The sequence below is a fragment of the Idiotropiscis lumnitzeri genome, chromosome 1 (assembly GCF_059441095.1).
Source record: "Idiotropiscis lumnitzeri isolate Australia: NSW breed Sydney's pygmy pipehorse chromosome 1, RoL_Ilum_1.0, whole genome shotgun sequence".
In the NCBI taxonomy this organism is placed as follows: Eukaryota; Metazoa; Chordata; class Actinopteri; order Syngnathiformes; family Syngnathidae; genus Idiotropiscis; species Idiotropiscis lumnitzeri.
Genome location: NC_142391.1, coordinates 41,647,388 through 41,666,046, shown reverse-complemented (window position 1 = coordinate 41,666,046; position 18,659 = coordinate 41,647,388). Strand labels below are relative to the sequence as shown.

The window sequence follows — 18,659 nt, the reverse complement described above, 5'->3', positions numbered from 1 at the left end:
AGCATTGTTTAAATATTATTCAATATTCTCTAATTTGTCTATTCTACCTATTACTGTACATGTAGATCGATGCTATATCATCTATGTTAATTTCATTCAAACCCTCTGCAACTTGAATGAGTGAGGAGTGGTTGTAAACATAGCAACACTGATGCACCTCACATATCTCATTAACTGTCACGCAAGTATAAAATGAAATTGACCCTTTAATATGATTTAGCAGTCTTCATCAAGAGTCATCGCTAGACTACCATATTTGCTCCCTTTCAAATATGACAAATAAACTCAAATGCCTAACAACAATCGCAGGAGATTAAAATAAATGCTGCTTATTTACAAAAATGTGCTGATACACTGATAGATGATATTAGTAATGAAAAAAACAAACAAAAAAAAATAGTTAACCTTGATAGAAGTAAGACTTCTACTTATACAGCTGCATGGTTACTGGTGACCATCTCGGAATATTGCAACACTGAAACAGTCAGAGACGACTCAGAATAAGTGTTGACAAAAGAAGCACAGTTGATGCTGGCTGAAATCAAGTTGACTGGGGTGCTTTTTTGTGGGGGGTCACAGAAGTACCATATACAGCACAGCTCGTACACAATCTCAAACCTTAAAATGTATTTTTTACAAACTTGCTATTTTCTTCAAGGAAAATATCTCATGAATGCGTCTTTCATTCTTACATCTGCACAGAAAATGCGTGTTGTCATAGTAACGTTATTCCTACAAATGTTAATTACTCTTGATTACAATCCAAATTAGTTATCCGAGGGCGTCTTAAACCATGGCACATTTTACTTCGAGAGAATAATTTAAAAAAAAAAAAGTTTAATTCTATGAATTTTATACAATACTGGCATCTCAATATACTGTTTGTCATATCATCCATATCAGTTCCTGTCCCAAGGTCTCGACCTTCGCAAACGCTGCTGCCACTCTCTTGAATTTGCTGCCAATCCCAAAACCCCAACGTGGCTCCTCAGATTTCTTTACCTTCAAATTACTTCTACATGCCCACCTTTTCCTAACAGCTTTGAATGTTAAAATTGGCCAAGTGTTATGATTTATTCAAGGAAAAATGTATACACAAGGAAAGTAGAGAAAAATTAATAACGTACTGAAATAAAATAAAGTATTTTGCATATTGCAGACTCTTAAAGCAATATTCCACCTTAAATCTGCTTTGCTTTGTTGTCATTTACAGAATTAGCAGTGCAGCAGCAGAGGCTTCAGGAATCATCCAAAGGAACAAGTTTCTGTGGGCCTGATACGGAGAAATATGCTAACTCAGATTGCATTTCAGTCCCCCATCAAAAGATCCAGGATCTCATAAAAAAAGGTGGACGCAACAAGCCATGAGCCCGTCATTTTTTTTTCACTTACGGAACATTCACTTAAATCAGTTGAACACTCAAATTTACCGTATTCGTCCCAACACAGTCACATCACTTTGTTTGCAAATGAAACACATTCAGTCATACGGGTGAATGCATTGATTATGAACAGACTTGACAACGTGTAACAGCATTCATACTTTCTCCTTCCAAAGTCGTGCAATAAAGTGCAGATGGAGTAATCATCTTGAACGAACAAATGATCCCAAACTAACACTTTCTCTGTTTTATTTATTGGTTAGGTGAAAAGTAGGAATATGTTTTGAATGTTTTGTCGTGCCTAATGTACAGGATTCCATAAACTCACCCTGGTCAACACGTGGTATGGATCTCTTCGGCCTCTTTTCAATCCTGAGGGAAACATCAGCATGGTTCCGACTGTCACGGATGGCAGCCAACGGTAGCTATTCTACAAGAATAACTTGAGTTGTTTTCTTTTCTTATTCAATCCTCTTTTGAGCCATCAAGTTTTAATTGCAATTTCAAGATAGACTTCCATAAGAAACTCAAATCAACCATTTGCTTTAATTTATCTTATAACAGAACAGTAGCAAAAGTTTAGGACCACACAATGAGGTCCAAAAGATCACCACGTGAGCAACACTGACAACAAGGACACTAAGTTGCTATCGAGCAGGGGTCTTCATTCCTGTTGCTAGGGCCGCTGGGCTGCCCCCCCCCATTTCTCCCTGCTGCAACACACCTGATTCAAATGATCAGATAATCAGCAAGGTCTGCAGAAGCTGGATAAGGATCCTGATCCTTTGAATCCGGTGTTTTGCGGCAGGCCAAGGATCAGGCTTTGAAGACGCCTGCTATAGATTTGACTTTATTTGAAAATGATATTTTTAGTAAGCATTCTCCATATGACATTTTATTTGGCACTGATTGAATTTATTTATTTTTATAGTGTAAGCGTTGTCACAGTATTGAGAGTTGCAAATTGAATGTATGCACTTCAGGTATTTGGGCACGATCCTGGGTTCCTCTGTCATATCCACCACAGTGTTAGGAGACAACCAGCACGTCAGTACAGCAGTCCACTTTCAACTCCGTCACAAAATGCAGGTGAGAAGCACAACTGAGAACAGTATTCACGATTTTTCTTTCAATCATCACATTTATTGTATTGGCTCTATGTATCAAACAGAATCCTGCTGGTGCTGTATATGATCCCGTGTGCGCCTTCTGGGATTTTAATCTCACGTAAGAACACTTTGGAACAAAGTAACAATTAGGAATTTTGAATGCCTTTCCAATACCAAAGTTATCTCAGTGTATTATCCAAACAATGACAATGCCCCAACACTGTTCAAATTATTGAAATATTTGCATTCTTGCCATGCCTGGACGGGTTCAGATAAATACATATTTGTCTACCTAGTCCAGAGGCTGGTGGGTGGTGGAATACCAAAGGGTGCGAGGTCGTTTCCAAACAATATGGCTACACCGTGTGCTACTGCAATCACACCACCAATTTTGCATTGCTACTACAGGTCTATGAAGCGCAGGTAACCATCACTCTGTGTTCTGTTAGGCGTTTTATTATTTTTTTTTTTTAATCAGTGTTTGCTGCTATTTACAGCTCATAGATTTATTATGTACTGTATGTGGGGGATACGTTGCGTGTGCACGTGCGTGTGTGCGTGTGTGTGTGTTTTAGCCGAGCCCAGAAAACAAAAAAGCTTTGCAGGTGCTGACGTTCATTGGCTGTGGAGTGTCTCTGTGTGGCCTCCTCTTCACCTTCATCCTCTTCATCGCTGTGGGGTGAGTCACAAATATTACAGAGCACACCCTTTAAAGCGCAGAGGTTGAAAAGCATTTCAAAAACCCCAACCACATTGACGTCAGGAAATAAAATGGACAGATTTGTTGAAGAGCTTCAGAGAATTTCCTTTTTAAAAACTGAACATTACCAATGGATGTTTAATTCGATCTTAGATGACAGTGTAATATTGTCTCAAAATAATGTACATATTCATTCATCATATTCATTTGTTTGCCTTTATATAGGGTTCCAAAATCGGACCGCACCACTGTCCATAAGAACCTGATTGTTGCTCTCAGCGTTGCTGAGTTGCTGTTAATGTGCAGTGACTGGGCATCTGCCAATGAGGTGAGAATCCGTGATGGTTCTACCCCAAAAAAAAAGTCAGTATGCACAAAAGAACTGAAGCATAGAAAGATGCAAATCAGGATGTGATACAAATTAATTTGTTTTCATTTTGTTTTACAATTTACAGCAGTTCCCAGGTTACTTGATAATATGTCTGTAACATTATTTTGTCAACATATTAAATATCAATTTTAATAATCAATAAACATTTTTAAGCCTGTTTTGACGAGGCGGTCCTGTTTTCAGAAAACGAGCCATTCCTCAGTCAGGCCGTTGTCAATGGCTTCTGTTACCATGACAACAAGAGCAAGTGGGTGTGACAAGGCAAGAGGCTGAGTGTTAAGAAAAACGTGAGGGCATCGTTTGTTTAGATTTTTTTTTGTTCGTGGCAGCAGCACTTGTTAACCTGCTCAATTACACTTACCATATTTATATTTGTAATATGAGTTATAAGGCACATTACTGGACATTAGGGGAAACAAAAGAGTACAGCAAATAAGTAAAATTTAATTCCACTTCCATTCAACATCCATTCTTAAAGTACACCTGATTATAAGGGTAACTGTCGATTTTTGAGAAAATGAAAGGATTTCAAGTGGGTCTTAAGTAAAAAAAAATATGGTAATCATTGAGTGTAGCATCTAGGAGCAGGACAATACAACAATGATTTGCATTGACCCGATATAACTGTAGATGGCTTTAAAGTGCAACTTACATTAAAACGTAAATTCACTTGGGGGAAAAAAAAACGGCTCCATTCAAATTTCCGCTGTGTCTTAATTCTTCACTGTTTAATAGCAACAAAAAATGATTTGAATCGGAAAAATGTTTTTTATTTAAAGATGTGAATGCATAGACGAAATTATTGTATAGCAACACAGCCCCCCACACACACATAATGAATATTTTATATATATATATATATATATATATATATATGTGTGTGTGTGTGAGTTTTGGTGTATGAATTGAACTGGATTGCACCATATTGAATCCTATCAAAATCCCACTCAATCGAACCGAATCATGTCACTTTAAAATGAACTGTCCTTGAAATATATCACACTCCATGTATGAAAATACGTATCGACTCGTCTTTTATTGGAGTCATCCTCACCCCTACAGTTGAATACAAAGACGAGGCAATGAAAGTTGTTGAGAGACATTTCACTGGTTTTGGGAGCATTTAGTGTCAATAATTTGCAGCCCTTTTCTATTGTTGAAGATATGTGGCTTGGTCACATGCATAACCCATGTTATGCTGTGTTTTCAGAGCAGTTACGAGGGACAAGGTCTTTATATACTTAGCGGCAAACTGCACGTGTTTTGAATAGGAACAGTTCTGATCGTATTATTGCCAATGGTTTTATATTATGTGTCCTGGTGTATTATTACTGAATGATTTTATGTTATATATTCTGTAAAGTGCTTTGTTACAGCTGCAGCTAATGTGAAAACGCTATATAAATAAAGAAGTATTGTGCTCGTACTCAATTCAGCGACATTCTATTTCCCAACCAAGTCTAACACTTGTGTTAAGTGTGGGTTGATTGGTCATGCCCGCAGAGCGAGGTGCTGCTCTACGACCAATATAAGTCTTTGTTTGGAACTCAAATTAACTTGCATTTGTTCAGAAAAATACATTCAGAATATGAGACCATACTTTATCCACCTCTTATTGCCTCCACCATCACGCTGCAATTACCAACGCAATAAATACTATCTAAAGACGGAATATAGCAGCATCCAACAAGGCCACGTACATCATCTGGAGCTGTTCAGAATCAATATGTACTTAATTAAATGACATAAACATCCCAAAAAATTCTAGCCTTTAATCAGAGACATGTCTGAAAGGGCTTCACCTGCCCACAGTTGAAATATGTTGAGGACATCCCCTGATCTTACGCCACAGGATGGCAATGAAAAACTTGAAAGTAAACATCTGGGAAAAAAATGGATAAAATTTGATAAGGGGCCCACCTCAGATCTTGTCGGCTAATATTGTACGGCGGAACCTCGATTTAACTGACTAATTGGGGTGAGGGGGTCATGCACTAGAGATGATTATTCGTTAATTAAGTACTTCTTTTCATGGCCTAAGTATGTACAATACAGAACAAAATTATTGATTTGTATTTTTTGTCGTGGCCTAACAATGAGCAGTGCAAAATTGTCAATGAATACAAAAAAGCTTTCTTTTCGATTGGATCGCATTAGGAAAGGGCTTGAGAAAAACACAGCTGCATGCTGTATCAAAAAGCATGTTCACGAGATGTGTGCATGAACTCACTCCTTTGAACAACAGACTGGAGAATATGAACAGGTACGCCGATGCTAAGCGAAAGGTCATACTTTTTATTGCTTCCCTTTGATGGGATCGTCTTCGCAACCAACATGGCCGCCGTGACACCAAAACGACAGATTAAGAGTAAAAGCACCTGTTGCATTGACATTATTTCTCGATGCTTTGATTCCTGCAGGGTGCCTGTTTTGTGGTGACTGCACTGCTCCATCTCTTCTTTATGGCCGCTTTTTCATGGATGCTGGTTGAAGGTTTGCTTTTGTGGAGCAAAGTAGTGTCTGTCAACATCAGTGAAGACCGCAGAATGAAATTGTACTACATCATTGGTTGGGGTAAGCGCATCGTCATACTTGATGTCTTACCATCCGTCAATGCAGTTAATTTCAAAACAATATGTTATTCTCATGTTTTGGTCAGTCCAGGTTAAAATCACCAGGTGTGGGCAATGCATTTTTACAAGATTCCATGTGAGAAACTGCAGTAGTTATTGAGGGTTTATTCCCCTTTTATAAAGCAGTAACTTATATTGTTATGGAATTAGATATATTTTCTAAATTCTAAATGACCATGTTAAAATTGTATATATATATATATATATATATTCCAAAAATGATATACACTTTACTCACTTCTTTAAAATGAAAACAGATTTTTACAATTAAAATCGTATTTTGTTACACGCCTAGTTTATTCAAATATACACCAACCGTCTTATTTATTCTAATAGAATAAATTTGATATAATTTATTGGAGTAGAGAATTATAAGATATATATTTTTTTCCTGTTGGATTCAATGAAAGAGGTCGGGAGATTGATTCCGGCTCCGGCCTTCCTGTGTGGAGTTTGCATGTTCCCCCCATGCCTGTGTGGGTTTTCTCCGGGTACTCCGGTTTCCTCTCGCATTCCAAAAACATGCGTGGCAGGTTGATTGACGGCTCTAAATTGTCCTTTGGTATGAGTGTGAGCGCAGATGGTTGTTTGTCTATGTGTGACCTGCGATTGGCTGGACACCAGTTCACGGTGTCCCCCGCCTATTGCCCGAAGACAGCTGGGATAGGCTCCAGCACCCCTGCAACCCTCGTGAGGAGCAAAGGCTTAGAAAATAGATGGAATCATGGACGGATTAATTGAGATAGCACAGTTATGCCTACTGAGAATTTGTGAGTTTAAACGGTCGACGGCTTTTGAAAGCATCTGATAGTCTCCATTGATGACAGTGTACTGTAAAGTAATGCTGCTTTGGTTCGTTCGTTGCTGACTATTGGACAGACATTAGTGAGATGAACCACTTTAAAGTGAAAAACATAAAGGCTTAATTTTCAATGAATGCCTCTATCACACATTAAGTGAAGCACTCTTACATACAGTCCACGACCAAAACGCTTTTACACATAAGACAAAAATATATTCCCACACCATCCTTTAACATTCTAATGTGCTCATTTGAAAAAATCATTGCAAAAGTGCCCAGGAGTATGGCATCCAGTGGCTCACTACAAGATATGTGCTCATTGTATACAATAAGAGCAGAAGTTGGTTGCCAGAATCAGGTCAAGCATGTCCACAATTGACTTTTGACTCCGCCAGAAGTAGAGGTAGTGAAAAGTATTTTCTTCCGCAGCATGTTGTGGCTCGACCGCCGAGAGAATGTGAGGGCATAGCTCATTCAGGACTGAGTCACAAGATTGCGGCTTCTTTTTCACATTGAGTCAAACAGGAGGTGGTCCGGAGACAGAAAAATCATCTTGAGCATACTTGCACATCACAATTTGTCGTGTATTAAAATAAAGAAGTGGCTGTTGCTTTGATAGTGCTTGCGCACACGCACCAAATCTACAATTCAAAATCCAGTACAATGTGAGTGTTGTATTAACATAAAAGAAAAAAAAAAATCATGCTTTGTTGAAATTAAGATTCGCTGTTGTGTTTTAACCTTAACCCAGTCTGTTGCATTTGTCAAACATCCTGCAGCTGTCCATGTCCGTGTCCCTAATTGTGCCACTGTGTTATATCATATAAGGAGCTGAGAACAGAATGTGAATAAGCACAACAATATTGAGATGTTTCCTGCAGCTCTCCATGCAGATGTGCCGACGGTTAGACAAAATAGGCTTGGCGATGAACAACAGACTAAATAGTCCGATCATGAGATGCCGAAGCAGTCGCCGTTCTGTAAATATGTCTTTAAAATTTTACTGTAGCCCCACAAGTGTTCTTAATGCACTTTTCTTGCATTGTTTTGCAGGACTACCTGTTCTAATAGTTGTTGTAACATTGGCAGCGACAGTGAATGAGTACAAGGCCGATGGACACTGCTGGCTCAATTTGAAGACTGGCACAATCTGGTCTTTTGTGGGACCTGTCATATTTGTTTTGGCGGTATGTGACTACCTCCATTTAAGAATTTAAGCATATTTGTATGTGTGTGTTATATTCTACATGATTATTTTAAATTACTTTTGCTATCGGCTAGTTTTCCTTTATATAACATGCAAGAGAGATGTCAGTGTGACGGATTGTGGCTCTGTGTAGTGCTCTGTGGCACTTCAACAATTGCCTTTGACCCCGAATGCAAAATCTTCTTAGAATGAGCTTCAGATATAAAAAACGTGTTCATTTCAGAAGACAAAAAAAAAAAGATGTGTTGAAATTATCCTTGCAGAATGAGAGTCTTCTCATGTCTCTCAATGTGAGCTTCAGGCCAAGTGGAGCTGGCCAGTTTGTTTGAAACAACGCTGATGCTGTTCTCCACTTGCAGGTCAATTCGATTGTGTTGTGTCGGGTTGTCATGGTGACTGTTTCCAGCGCACGCCGTCGTGCTAAGATGCTCAGTCCAAGCTCGGCATCAAAAATGCAGACCTTTGACCTCACCTGGTAAGCTATAATGGAAATGCTATTCATCCCCGACTTTGTTTTCTTCTTCCCACTTTTGTGTGCACTTTGTGTACATCTTTCTTCCAGTGAAGAACAAACCCTTACACACAGAGAAATGATGTTTCCTTGTTTTCCCAGCAAACTATGTTCAATAGAGACAGTGTAGAGATTATGAGCTGTGGTTCGGGAGTCTTCTGTGGGAGTTGTTTGGGCTTATCAGTTTAACACCTGGTCCCCAGTACGACATAGTCTTGGTGTATAGCGCTTATTTTATTATTTATATTGGGCCAACCAGATACACACGAACAGTGTCTTAACTCTAGGTTATGGGGCAAGCAGTGAGTAGAAAGGTCAAGTAATTGTCACAACTTACTGAATTTCATGTTTTTAGTAGTTTATGAACTCTGGATGTATACACATGAAACATGTTTTAGGAGTAATTCTTTGTCTTGAGGCGATATCAAGAAACACATCAAACTACACATTTTTCATGATTGTTAGCGCCCCGGAAGCTGTATTTTATGCTGCAGGCTGTAGAAGCTATTTGATTTGCAGTTTGATTACGGCTCCCACTCATTAGTGCAATGGTGGTTGTTCATATTTTTCTTTTCATTCTTGTTTATAAGTGAGATGTGGTCATTTCAAAACTAACCCTGTGTACAGAATACAAATGAGCCTGTTCTCGCAAGAATAAGTATAATTTTTGAAAGATTAATAAACTACTGTATGTCGGCCATTATTTTCTCTTACAAAAACTTTTGATTTGTCTTGTTGTGGGAACAGTTTGGGATAGCAAGATCAATAAAGGCGTGCTTGGAGTAGAGCAACTTATCAAGCCCAGACTATAACCCCGATTACTTTTGCATACAACTCGGGACATATTGCTAAGTCTAATGGGTGTGGAGACATTATATTCTGTACTGGCATTCAGCCAAATGTCCTTCAACTCAACATGAAACATACCACGACGCCATCCCCATTATTTTTGTGTCTCTTCATTCCTTCACAAACAGGCTAAAAGTCTGCCAGCGCTGGAGTGTTATGCGCACTCTGGAGATGGAAACGAATTTTGAACATAAAAGAGAGTAAAGTGAGTTCTGGCTTTGTCCTTGCAGATACAGCACTATCTGAAAACTCAATCTTCCGCAGGTGCAGCAGCATAACAACAATTGTGGTTTGAACAAAAGAAACAGTTTTTGCCTCATCCCTTAAAAAAGGTTAGGTGGTGTATAAGCTCCACGATTATTGAAAAACTGATTGCAAAGGAAATGTTCCGACAAGATTTTGAGGGTTTAAAGAGGTATCGTGAAAGAAAATATTTGGTGTCCCGGTTTCTATAGTAAACTAAAATGTGTGTCAAATGGTAAACAACAGGAAATCATCATCTGTGCTGAGATATTTTGAAAGGCTTTAAAGAGCTACTATTATATTTCATTATTAGCGCACGTTCTTCCTTGTTTGCAGGGCTGTGACTCGACCTGTTCTCATTCTCCTGCCCGTCCTGGGCCTAACCTGGCTTTGCGGCGTACTGGTCCATCTGTCTGTTGTAATTGCATACATCTTCAGTGCTCTCAATGCCTTCCAGGTAGGCAATGTTTTGCTTTGTTTTGGTAGTTGAGACCCTATATACACTACAAACTAAGATCATGAAACACTAAAATATCATTTGAAACTCATCTTATAACGTAAGCCTTCAAAATAAATGGTTTACAGATAATTGGATTGAACAAAAACGGAAATAAAAATGTTGCCTTGCAGCTCATTAAATCGCAATTCCTTCTTTCACATAAGCCATTTCAATGATCGGAATCAGAATGCACTTTATTGTCATTACACTCAGTGTACAATGAGAATGGAGTACATCCTGTTGAAAGAGTCAACTGACAATGTGATCCAGACCTTTCTCTGCATCATCTTTAGAATTTTACCACCTTGCTTTCTCCGGCATCATATCCACAAGCCTTTCAGACTTCTCCTGGAATGTTCTGTCATGCATTTGTTTAATCTCAAGCAGGCAAGCTTGGCCAACTCTAACTACTCTGATAACATGTGCAGGGTTTGGGAATCTTAGAAGCATTACGGGAAATGCAAGAAGGTGAGGTTTTCCGTAATTAGTTGTTAAGTTAGACCAAAAAAAAAAGCACGCATGTAGCAACTGTTGAATCCCACCCCCAAAATCACCTTGTACCTTGTAAATGAAAGAAATATTATGGTTGAAAGTACAGTCAAACTTAATTTATGAATATTCCACCCTGAAATTAGAGTTTTACTTTGTCCATAACATCTGGTGTAGAGTCCAAAACGGCAATTGGATACGACACTCTGAAGAGCTTTCTTGTTTTTTATTTTCTTTGCTTTTGGTGACCTTACGCCAGTCACTCGCACATCCCATCAGACTGTCTACTCTGGCCCTTTTGTTGCCAACTTTCAGAAATCTGCCCCAATTTTTGGGGTGACATAATGACTGGGCAAGCAGCTACATTCTACTGGGCCTGGTCGAGATTTAGGCTGGGCAGACGAGGGAAACATGTCGGCAGCCGGTTGAAGGTTTGCCAAAGGGGATTTCGAAGTCTGCTTCCCTGGCCTGTTGACAAAGGAAATTACCAACGCCAAGAAAAACTACGCCGATACGTTTGAGAACTAGTTTTCTGCCAACGACTCTGTAAGTGTGGTGAGGCTACAAGTCATTCCCCTGAGTGGAGTCCAACAACGGCCTTGCTTCTGACCTGAATGTGTCCATCCATACATTTTAAAATCTATACCACTTATCCTCATTAGGGTTGCAGATGTTTTGCTGACCTCTGGCAGTAGGGTACATCATAGACCAGATATCATAGGGCATATAAGGACAAACACAGTCAAAGAACCATTCACACTCAACTTTACAATGAGAATTTAGAATAGGGGTGTCAAACCCATTTTTGTTTCGGGCAACATTGTAGTTACAGCGACTGTGAAAACGTAGAAATGTTTCATTGGCATTATTCACAAAAATTCCTGCATAGCTCGTTTTAATATCAAAGGTCAATGATTAGTTGTTCAAGTTGCTGGGAAAAGTAACAGAAAAATGCTGCAATATCTGAAGATTTGAATTTTTTGGTATATTTTTTCACGCAACATTTGCTTTCACGAACCACATAAAATAACGTGATCCAATTAACCTAACATGCCCCCTTTTAGAGTGCGGAGGAAGTGCCCAGACTAAAACCATGCAAGCACAAGGAGAACATGCAAACGCCGCACATGAAGGCTGCAGTCCAGATACAAACGCACAAGCTCTGAACCGTGAGGCGTCTTAACACGTTGACCGCCGTTGCGCAATCTAAATATGTTCGACTGCAAATTTGACAAGAACATATTCATTCATCACAAATCAAATGCTGCCATCACACCTCTGACTTGCCCTCCTGTCACCCAACCTACTTTAATCATTCTAGAACAGATTGTGTGTTTTGCTGCTCGACCTTTAACCATTTAAGAACAGGAAGTGTGCTCAGCTTTTCAAAAATGCTGAGATCAAGAAGGCTTCTGGCCCGCATTGCATTGCTCCCCTGCCTTCAAGTCTTTGCAACAGCTGTGAAGATTAGGCCCTCCACATGGCTTTAAGTGGCCTGAAGAAGCTTGCCACGATTTTTCTGCTAGCCATTAATTTAGAAACAAAAATTTAAGTGTGGTTAGGTAATATAATAGGGTGGTTATTAGGGCTTACATGCAGCACCTTAAAAACATTAAATGCGGAACAAGAACTCAAAATTCACCTAGACTCAACCAATTCTGGGGCCTCATTTATCACGCGTGCGTACACACAAAGGTGTGCATGACGCGTGCGTATGAACGTTCCCACGTAAAGCATGGGATTTATCAATTTGGACCCACGGAATTCTGTTTGCGAGACGACCACACTACAACTAACCCACATTGATCACTTCAATTAATGTACAAGTAATCTACGATTTATGGAATGAAGCAATTAATACACGATTCATTCATTCTACAGAAAAGCTCTGGATGTGTAGCTTTGCAAGCCAAACTCACTTCCTTTCGAATGAAAGTGGTTCTGGAAAGTCCGCACCCCACCATTGCTCACCCCCGATTCAAAACGAACTGCCCAATCAAATTTGTTTATTTGCTGCGACACATAATTAAATAATCATAAACACATTTGGATTAGATATAGATTCTGAAACATCTATAGCAAGTGATGAAGTGATTTTTTTTTTATTATTAGATAAGAGTCAAGTGGTTGAAACTCCAATGTTTTGCATGACTATAAAGGCCATCATTTCCGAATCTTGGTCAAATACCAACTGTTTGACTTTTAGTGCATTCAGTGTTTGAGGTTCCCCAGTAGTCTACTACTCACTCATTTTAGCGAAAGCTCTCTTGGTCTGCACAAGAGACAAGGACTTTGTAGCATCAAGATGACATTCAAAATAAAACATTCTGACTAACTCGGGAGATATCTCTTGAACAAAATCAACCAATCACAACATGTTCACAATCAAGCAGGACAAGTTCAGCTGGGAAGTTTCAAGAATATGTTTAGCAGAATCAAACTGTATTGAAAGATCAGGCATGCATTGATTTTATAACTAAAAACAACAATATTGATAAAAGCTAATGAATAGTCAATTGTTAAAATAGAACGCAAAATCTAATTTCTTATCATGGAGGAAAAATCTATAAAAAAAAAAAAAAAAAAATCAATGATAGACAATACAATAATTGACAAAACTGAAAGAGGGGATGGAACCAAATCATGTCCCAGCAAGAATCTGGCTCAGCGCAGCGTGACCTCGGTGACACTCATGACATTTTTCGATTCAATTCATGGTGTTCAGGGTGAATGAGATGAGCATTATTTGGCCCACCCTCACCATACATCCATGTGCGGGCAGTTTATAGGCATGATAGGAGCAATATTAGCATAATTAAATGTGTTATATTATCATTAAGAAAGAACTAGTGCACACTTATTTGGGTATATATTAAAAAAAAAAAAAAAAGGTGAAGAGAACAGCCGCTGAGGATCGAGCACATCACTGCAAGTAGTTTATGTGCATAATGTATGTGTGTGAGTGTGGGGGAGACTCGAGTCAGCTCATAGCGTATCTACCTTTATAGTTCTCCTCCCCTGATTACATCGCAACCACTTCCTTTCTCTTCTCACTCTGAGTTTTTTTTTCTGCAGTACTCCTATTTTTGCACAGTCTCTCTCTGTCTTGCTCGATTTTTTCTTCTTCCCTCAACCACCATCCACCCTCCTCAGATCTTTAATTAATCAAAAGCTAGCCCCTGCATGACCCCCAGAGAGCTGCTTGTTAATTTAGATTTACGGCATGAGTCCATCTGAGGGCATGTAAGAAGACAGTAGGAGTTCTTCCTCATGTCAGTAGGAGGAGGATGCTTACGGTAACTAGTCTGTATTTTCCTTGGACCAAAACTCTTTCAGAGTCATACACCAGGAAAACATAGGAATAATATAAGTACCAACATGTACTATGGAGTATTAAAGACTGTAATCCAAAATTTAAGAAGTACAACAAAAAAAAAAGCTTTGTCTTGAGCTCCCTGCAACCCGAAACAGGATACACACTGCAAAAAATGAATGGATGGATAGAATTTACTTGGTTTTTTTTCTGCACATTACACTATATTCCAAATCGTAATGAAAATAGGGTTCAAGTTAGGTAAATAGTTTGTCTTTGTTTACTTATTTTTTCCCTGGGTTTTATATAGTAGTGAGATCAATTTTATACAGATTTCATTACAGGTTTTCTTGAAACACTAGTCTAGAACAAACTCACTGTACTCTGGAAAATGTGTCCGTGATTCTGAGAGCAAACACATTTGTTTGGATGAAAGCATATAAAGGAACATTCCTGTCATTCAAATAAACCTTTTTAAGACAAACGCTGTTAAAAAGCCACGGTTGAAGCAGCAAGCATTCATTCGAAGCTGCTGGTTCTTTGGAGTCCCAAGAATCGTTTGATGCAGCATCCTTCAAAGGCTCAAAATTATTTCTGCAAACTATCATAAGATTTTAACAGATCATTTGCTGCCATTGTCTAAAAAGATCGCTTCCTTTTGCGGTAAAATAATTGTCATGCAAGAGCGCCATCCCACGCTGTACAAGATAGCCTACTACTGAAAAAGAAAATGTGGCAAGAAAATCAAGGAGGGGGTTCAAGGAGTCTAAACTAACATTGGGCCATGGAGGAGAGCAAACAAATTGTCTGACACCAGGTCATGGCCTTTTAAAGGCTTCTAATGACAAACTTCCACAGGTGTGTCGCCAAAGGAACCGCCCACATCAATCAGGGAGCTTCTAAAAAAAAAAAATAATAAACACACTCAACCTGAGAGCACAGACATGACATGGGCTACTGCAAGCTGAAGATCCGTAGCACTCTGAAAGGATTTACACCGTAAATGTGATCCCCCCCCCCCCCCCCCATACAGTTGCTTGCTTAACTGTGTATTTGATCTTCCGCAGGGCCTCTATATTTTCTTAGTTTATGCTGTTTACAACAGTGAGGTAGGTTGAAAATTCATGTCACCATCACTGTCAGTCACTCCAGATTATTCAATTGCATTGTTTAGATTTATGAAGATTTGCCAATTTGTGATTGAATCTGTTTTCTCTTTAGGTGAGGAATGCCATAAAGAGGATCAAGGAGAAGAGAAAAGCCTTATCTTTCACAGTAAGTGCCAAAAATCTCACTTTAGTGGTGAGGTGATCATGTCATAATTGCACAAACACATTTCCCTGTGTATATTTTGAGTCTTCTAATTGTGGTCCAATTTCACTTACTTGCAACATGTTTTGGACCCTTATGATTCAGAAATCAAAGGGTCACAATAATCACTAAAATAAATGGCATGTCACATCAATAGTATTTTTACAGATAGAAAAAAAAAAAAGTATAAAAATAAGATACTGGACCTAATTTGAAACATGGAGGAGGCTCGATGATGTTCTTGAATTGCTTTGCTTCATCCAGCATACGGTTTTCTGAATCTTTGCAGGGTACAATAAAAAAGTAAGACTGTCCAGGAAAACGTGGTATTAGCCACAGGTCAGGTCAAATTAATGGACCAAAACACACAACTAAAAGAAAAAACTATTCCCTATTGAGGAGAAGCGGTACAGATAATGGATGGATGGATGGATGGTTGCCAATAAGTGACAAACCAAAAATAATCATCATTCATTGATTTTTGTCAGTTATTAACTTTTTTATTAATTTATGTGTTAATACAGAATTGTTCCCAGCCAACCACCTTCATAACTTCTCAAAGAGCTCCCATAAGGTCTTGGGACCGGAGCCCACCCTCCCCTTCCAGTCCTGAAACCAGTGAAACCTCTGGACCCCCTAGTTCTAGTTCCACTTCACTAGTTATCAAGAATGGTAGGTTCTCTGTTGTGCATGTTGTCGAGATGAATCCCTTTTTTGTTTTAAGTGAAACTGCAATACAAGTTGTGATTATTAGACCATGATTAATCTGTTTGACACCTTACTTGCTCATTTTTACGTCCCCGTTTGAGTCCTGATAAAGTCAAAGAGTGTAGCTAATTTCCCGAAAGATTGTAGTAGTCCCTTGAGCAATGCCTCAATCTCCCGCTTACAGTCTGAGCTCAGCTCTGCAGCACACTCTGCCCACCTTTTGATGTCTCCCCTTGCATGCCTCCACTTGTGTGGTCTTGTACTCTGAGTGGTGTGCATCAAAATACTCTATTCAGTAGAATTAATTTGGGATTTCAAATTAAAGTTGTTTGAATAAAAATACCTTTAGCTGAAAAATAATGTTTAGGAAGAAAAGTTGAGAGCTGAGTTTTTTTTTTCTTTCAGAGAGTTTCAGAAAAGAAAGCTTTGTGAGTTTCTCATTGAAAGCAACACCAGGAAATCAAGTAAGCAACGTTTGTCCATTATGAGTGTATCATTATTTGAGACTTTTTCTGTTGTTGATGGTGCTTTTTAACTAGTTGCTTATCTGCTTCTGTTATTTTGAATCAGGTGGTGCAACTCACAGCATTCAAACCGTCAGGTACCATACCATGTTTTTTCACCATCATTGAGAAAATGTATAAGGCATTATCAAATGTACTTTTGCGGCGTCATAGTAATAAACAACCTGAGCTTTGAGTGGAAAATTAGTCCGCTGCGATTGACCAAAAGACCTCATGGTGGTCCATCAGTATGTAGTTATAGAGAGTAATATCTTGACCAGTTGATCTTAATTCCCTTCACCTCTATATTTTTTTTAATCTGCTTTTGCACATTGCACAAAATATCAAATAAAATCAATCTCTCATTAAGTGTATTTATGTTCAATATTCTTTTTTTCAGAATTTTTTATTTCAAAAATTTTTTATAACCTCCCCTATCCAATGACTATTTCCGTGGAATTGTAACTTTACAAAAAGGTCCTTTCTTTGACTCCAAAAAACTGAAACTAGGCACTGCTCACCACAAAACCCAAGCATGGTGATGGAGCAAAATTCTCTGGGGATGTATTTCCATCTTGACGAGCTGGAAGACTATTTATTAGTGATTGACAAATGAAGCTTCATGAAGCACATGTGTTTTTTTTATTTTTTTTTTCTCCTCTCGACGGCACTAATGGTTGAAAGCGGAAGGGCAACGTTTATAAATTTCTAGTGCACTAGCCTTCATCTTTAAAGCAATGGCATCATCTAGAGCAGGACAAAATATCTGAAGTGCTTCATAAAGCATCACTACTATTTGTGATTCTGGTAGGATGAATGCAGCAATGCCATGACATCTCGAATGAAAACCTGCTCCAAAGCGCTCAGTTTACACGCAAGCACAGAATAGGCCCCTCCCACTAGTTGAGAGTGACGAGTCAGCAAATGCATGAAATGATTGTTTCCACAAAATATTTCGTGGAAAGCCTTTTCATTCAAATGCCTTTATGTTTTGGTGTGATAATTTAATTTAAATAATGTAATTTTATCACTCCTCGATGTCATTGTGGGAGGGGTCCAACACCATGAATTTCTACTTTTTGCTATTTTCAGTGGAATGAAAGTAAAATGAAATATGAACACTGTTCACCTTGCTGATGAAAGGATGTGATTTGTGATTGTTCATCCAGTCCGGTCCATCATGCACGCAGTGCATAATTGAAGTAATGTGGAAAACAAAGTTAGGCAGATGCTGCCTCAGGAAACTAATTGAAAGCTTCATGAAATCTTTAGTTGTTTTGGGGTAAAATTTCAGATGTCCTTACTTGCTATTGGAATTTACTTCCAAGTGTTCTTTCAACACTTCTTGAAAGTTTGGAGTCAACATAGTTGTCCTAAGGTGATGGTTGCTCTGTATTTTTCAAAGATGTGACAAAACTTTAAACGCCTTCTCAAAACGAGTGTTTTCAGCATGCCAACATTGAAATTGCTGTAACTTTATACATTTCTTTAGGTACTTCCATATATAATACATAATTTCAAAGGGAATTAAATGTCGATTTAGAATACATGAATAGTTCAATTTTCATTTTTGGAAACATAAACCAGATTTTGTGAAAACATCAAACGTGATGACTCCATCACTCTGCCGATGGACTTCAATGCTCATGTGGCAATTACAGTGAGACATGAAAAGGTGTGAAAGGGTAGTACGGACCCTCTAATCAGAACCCTGGTAGGGTTCTGCTTTTGGACTTCTGTGCTCATCATGGATCATCCACACACAACACTACTTCTCATGTTACCAGGACACCCGAGGCAGCTGTTCAATGGTCAAATTTATGGTTGTTTCATCGGACTTGCGGCCGAGTGTTTTTGGACACTTGTGTCTACCGAGATCCACAAGTTGGTGTGTTAGCTCTGATAGTGAGGGAGAATGCCGGTCCAAACTGGCTGACCCAAATGAACTGACATCTCAGGCAGAACCTCAATCACATCCCTGTGGAGGTGGGGGACATTGAGTCCAAGTA

The 18,659-nt window shown here is 38.8% G+C and overlaps 1 protein-coding gene across 1 annotated transcript in view; it reads left to right on the top strand.

Annotated features, from left to right (window-relative positions):
* adgrd2 (adhesion G protein-coupled receptor D2) overlaps nucleotides 1-18,659 on the top strand; it is a 34,725-nt gene that overhangs the window by 12,778 nt on the left and 3,288 nt on the right. The window contains exons 9-24 of the mRNA XM_088306677.1: nucleotides 1,214-1,348; nucleotides 1,695-1,803; nucleotides 2,366-2,471; nucleotides 2,554-2,609; nucleotides 2,788-2,914; nucleotides 3,067-3,170; nucleotides 3,417-3,519; nucleotides 6,003-6,156; nucleotides 8,071-8,204; nucleotides 8,584-8,699; nucleotides 10,164-10,284; nucleotides 15,196-15,237; nucleotides 15,350-15,403; nucleotides 15,964-16,111; nucleotides 16,553-16,611; nucleotides 16,718-16,748. Coding sequence (XP_088162803.1) covers nucleotides 1,214-1,348; nucleotides 1,695-1,803; nucleotides 2,366-2,471; nucleotides 2,554-2,609; nucleotides 2,788-2,914; nucleotides 3,067-3,170; nucleotides 3,417-3,519; nucleotides 6,003-6,156; nucleotides 8,071-8,204; nucleotides 8,584-8,699; nucleotides 10,164-10,284; nucleotides 15,196-15,237; nucleotides 15,350-15,403; nucleotides 15,964-16,111; nucleotides 16,553-16,611; nucleotides 16,718-16,748 — 1,599 coding nt within the window. The remainder of the gene's footprint in view (nucleotides 1-1,213; nucleotides 1,349-1,694; nucleotides 1,804-2,365; nucleotides 2,472-2,553; nucleotides 2,610-2,787; nucleotides 2,915-3,066; nucleotides 3,171-3,416; nucleotides 3,520-6,002; nucleotides 6,157-8,070; nucleotides 8,205-8,583; nucleotides 8,700-10,163; nucleotides 10,285-15,195; nucleotides 15,238-15,349; nucleotides 15,404-15,963; nucleotides 16,112-16,552; nucleotides 16,612-16,717; nucleotides 16,749-18,659) is intronic.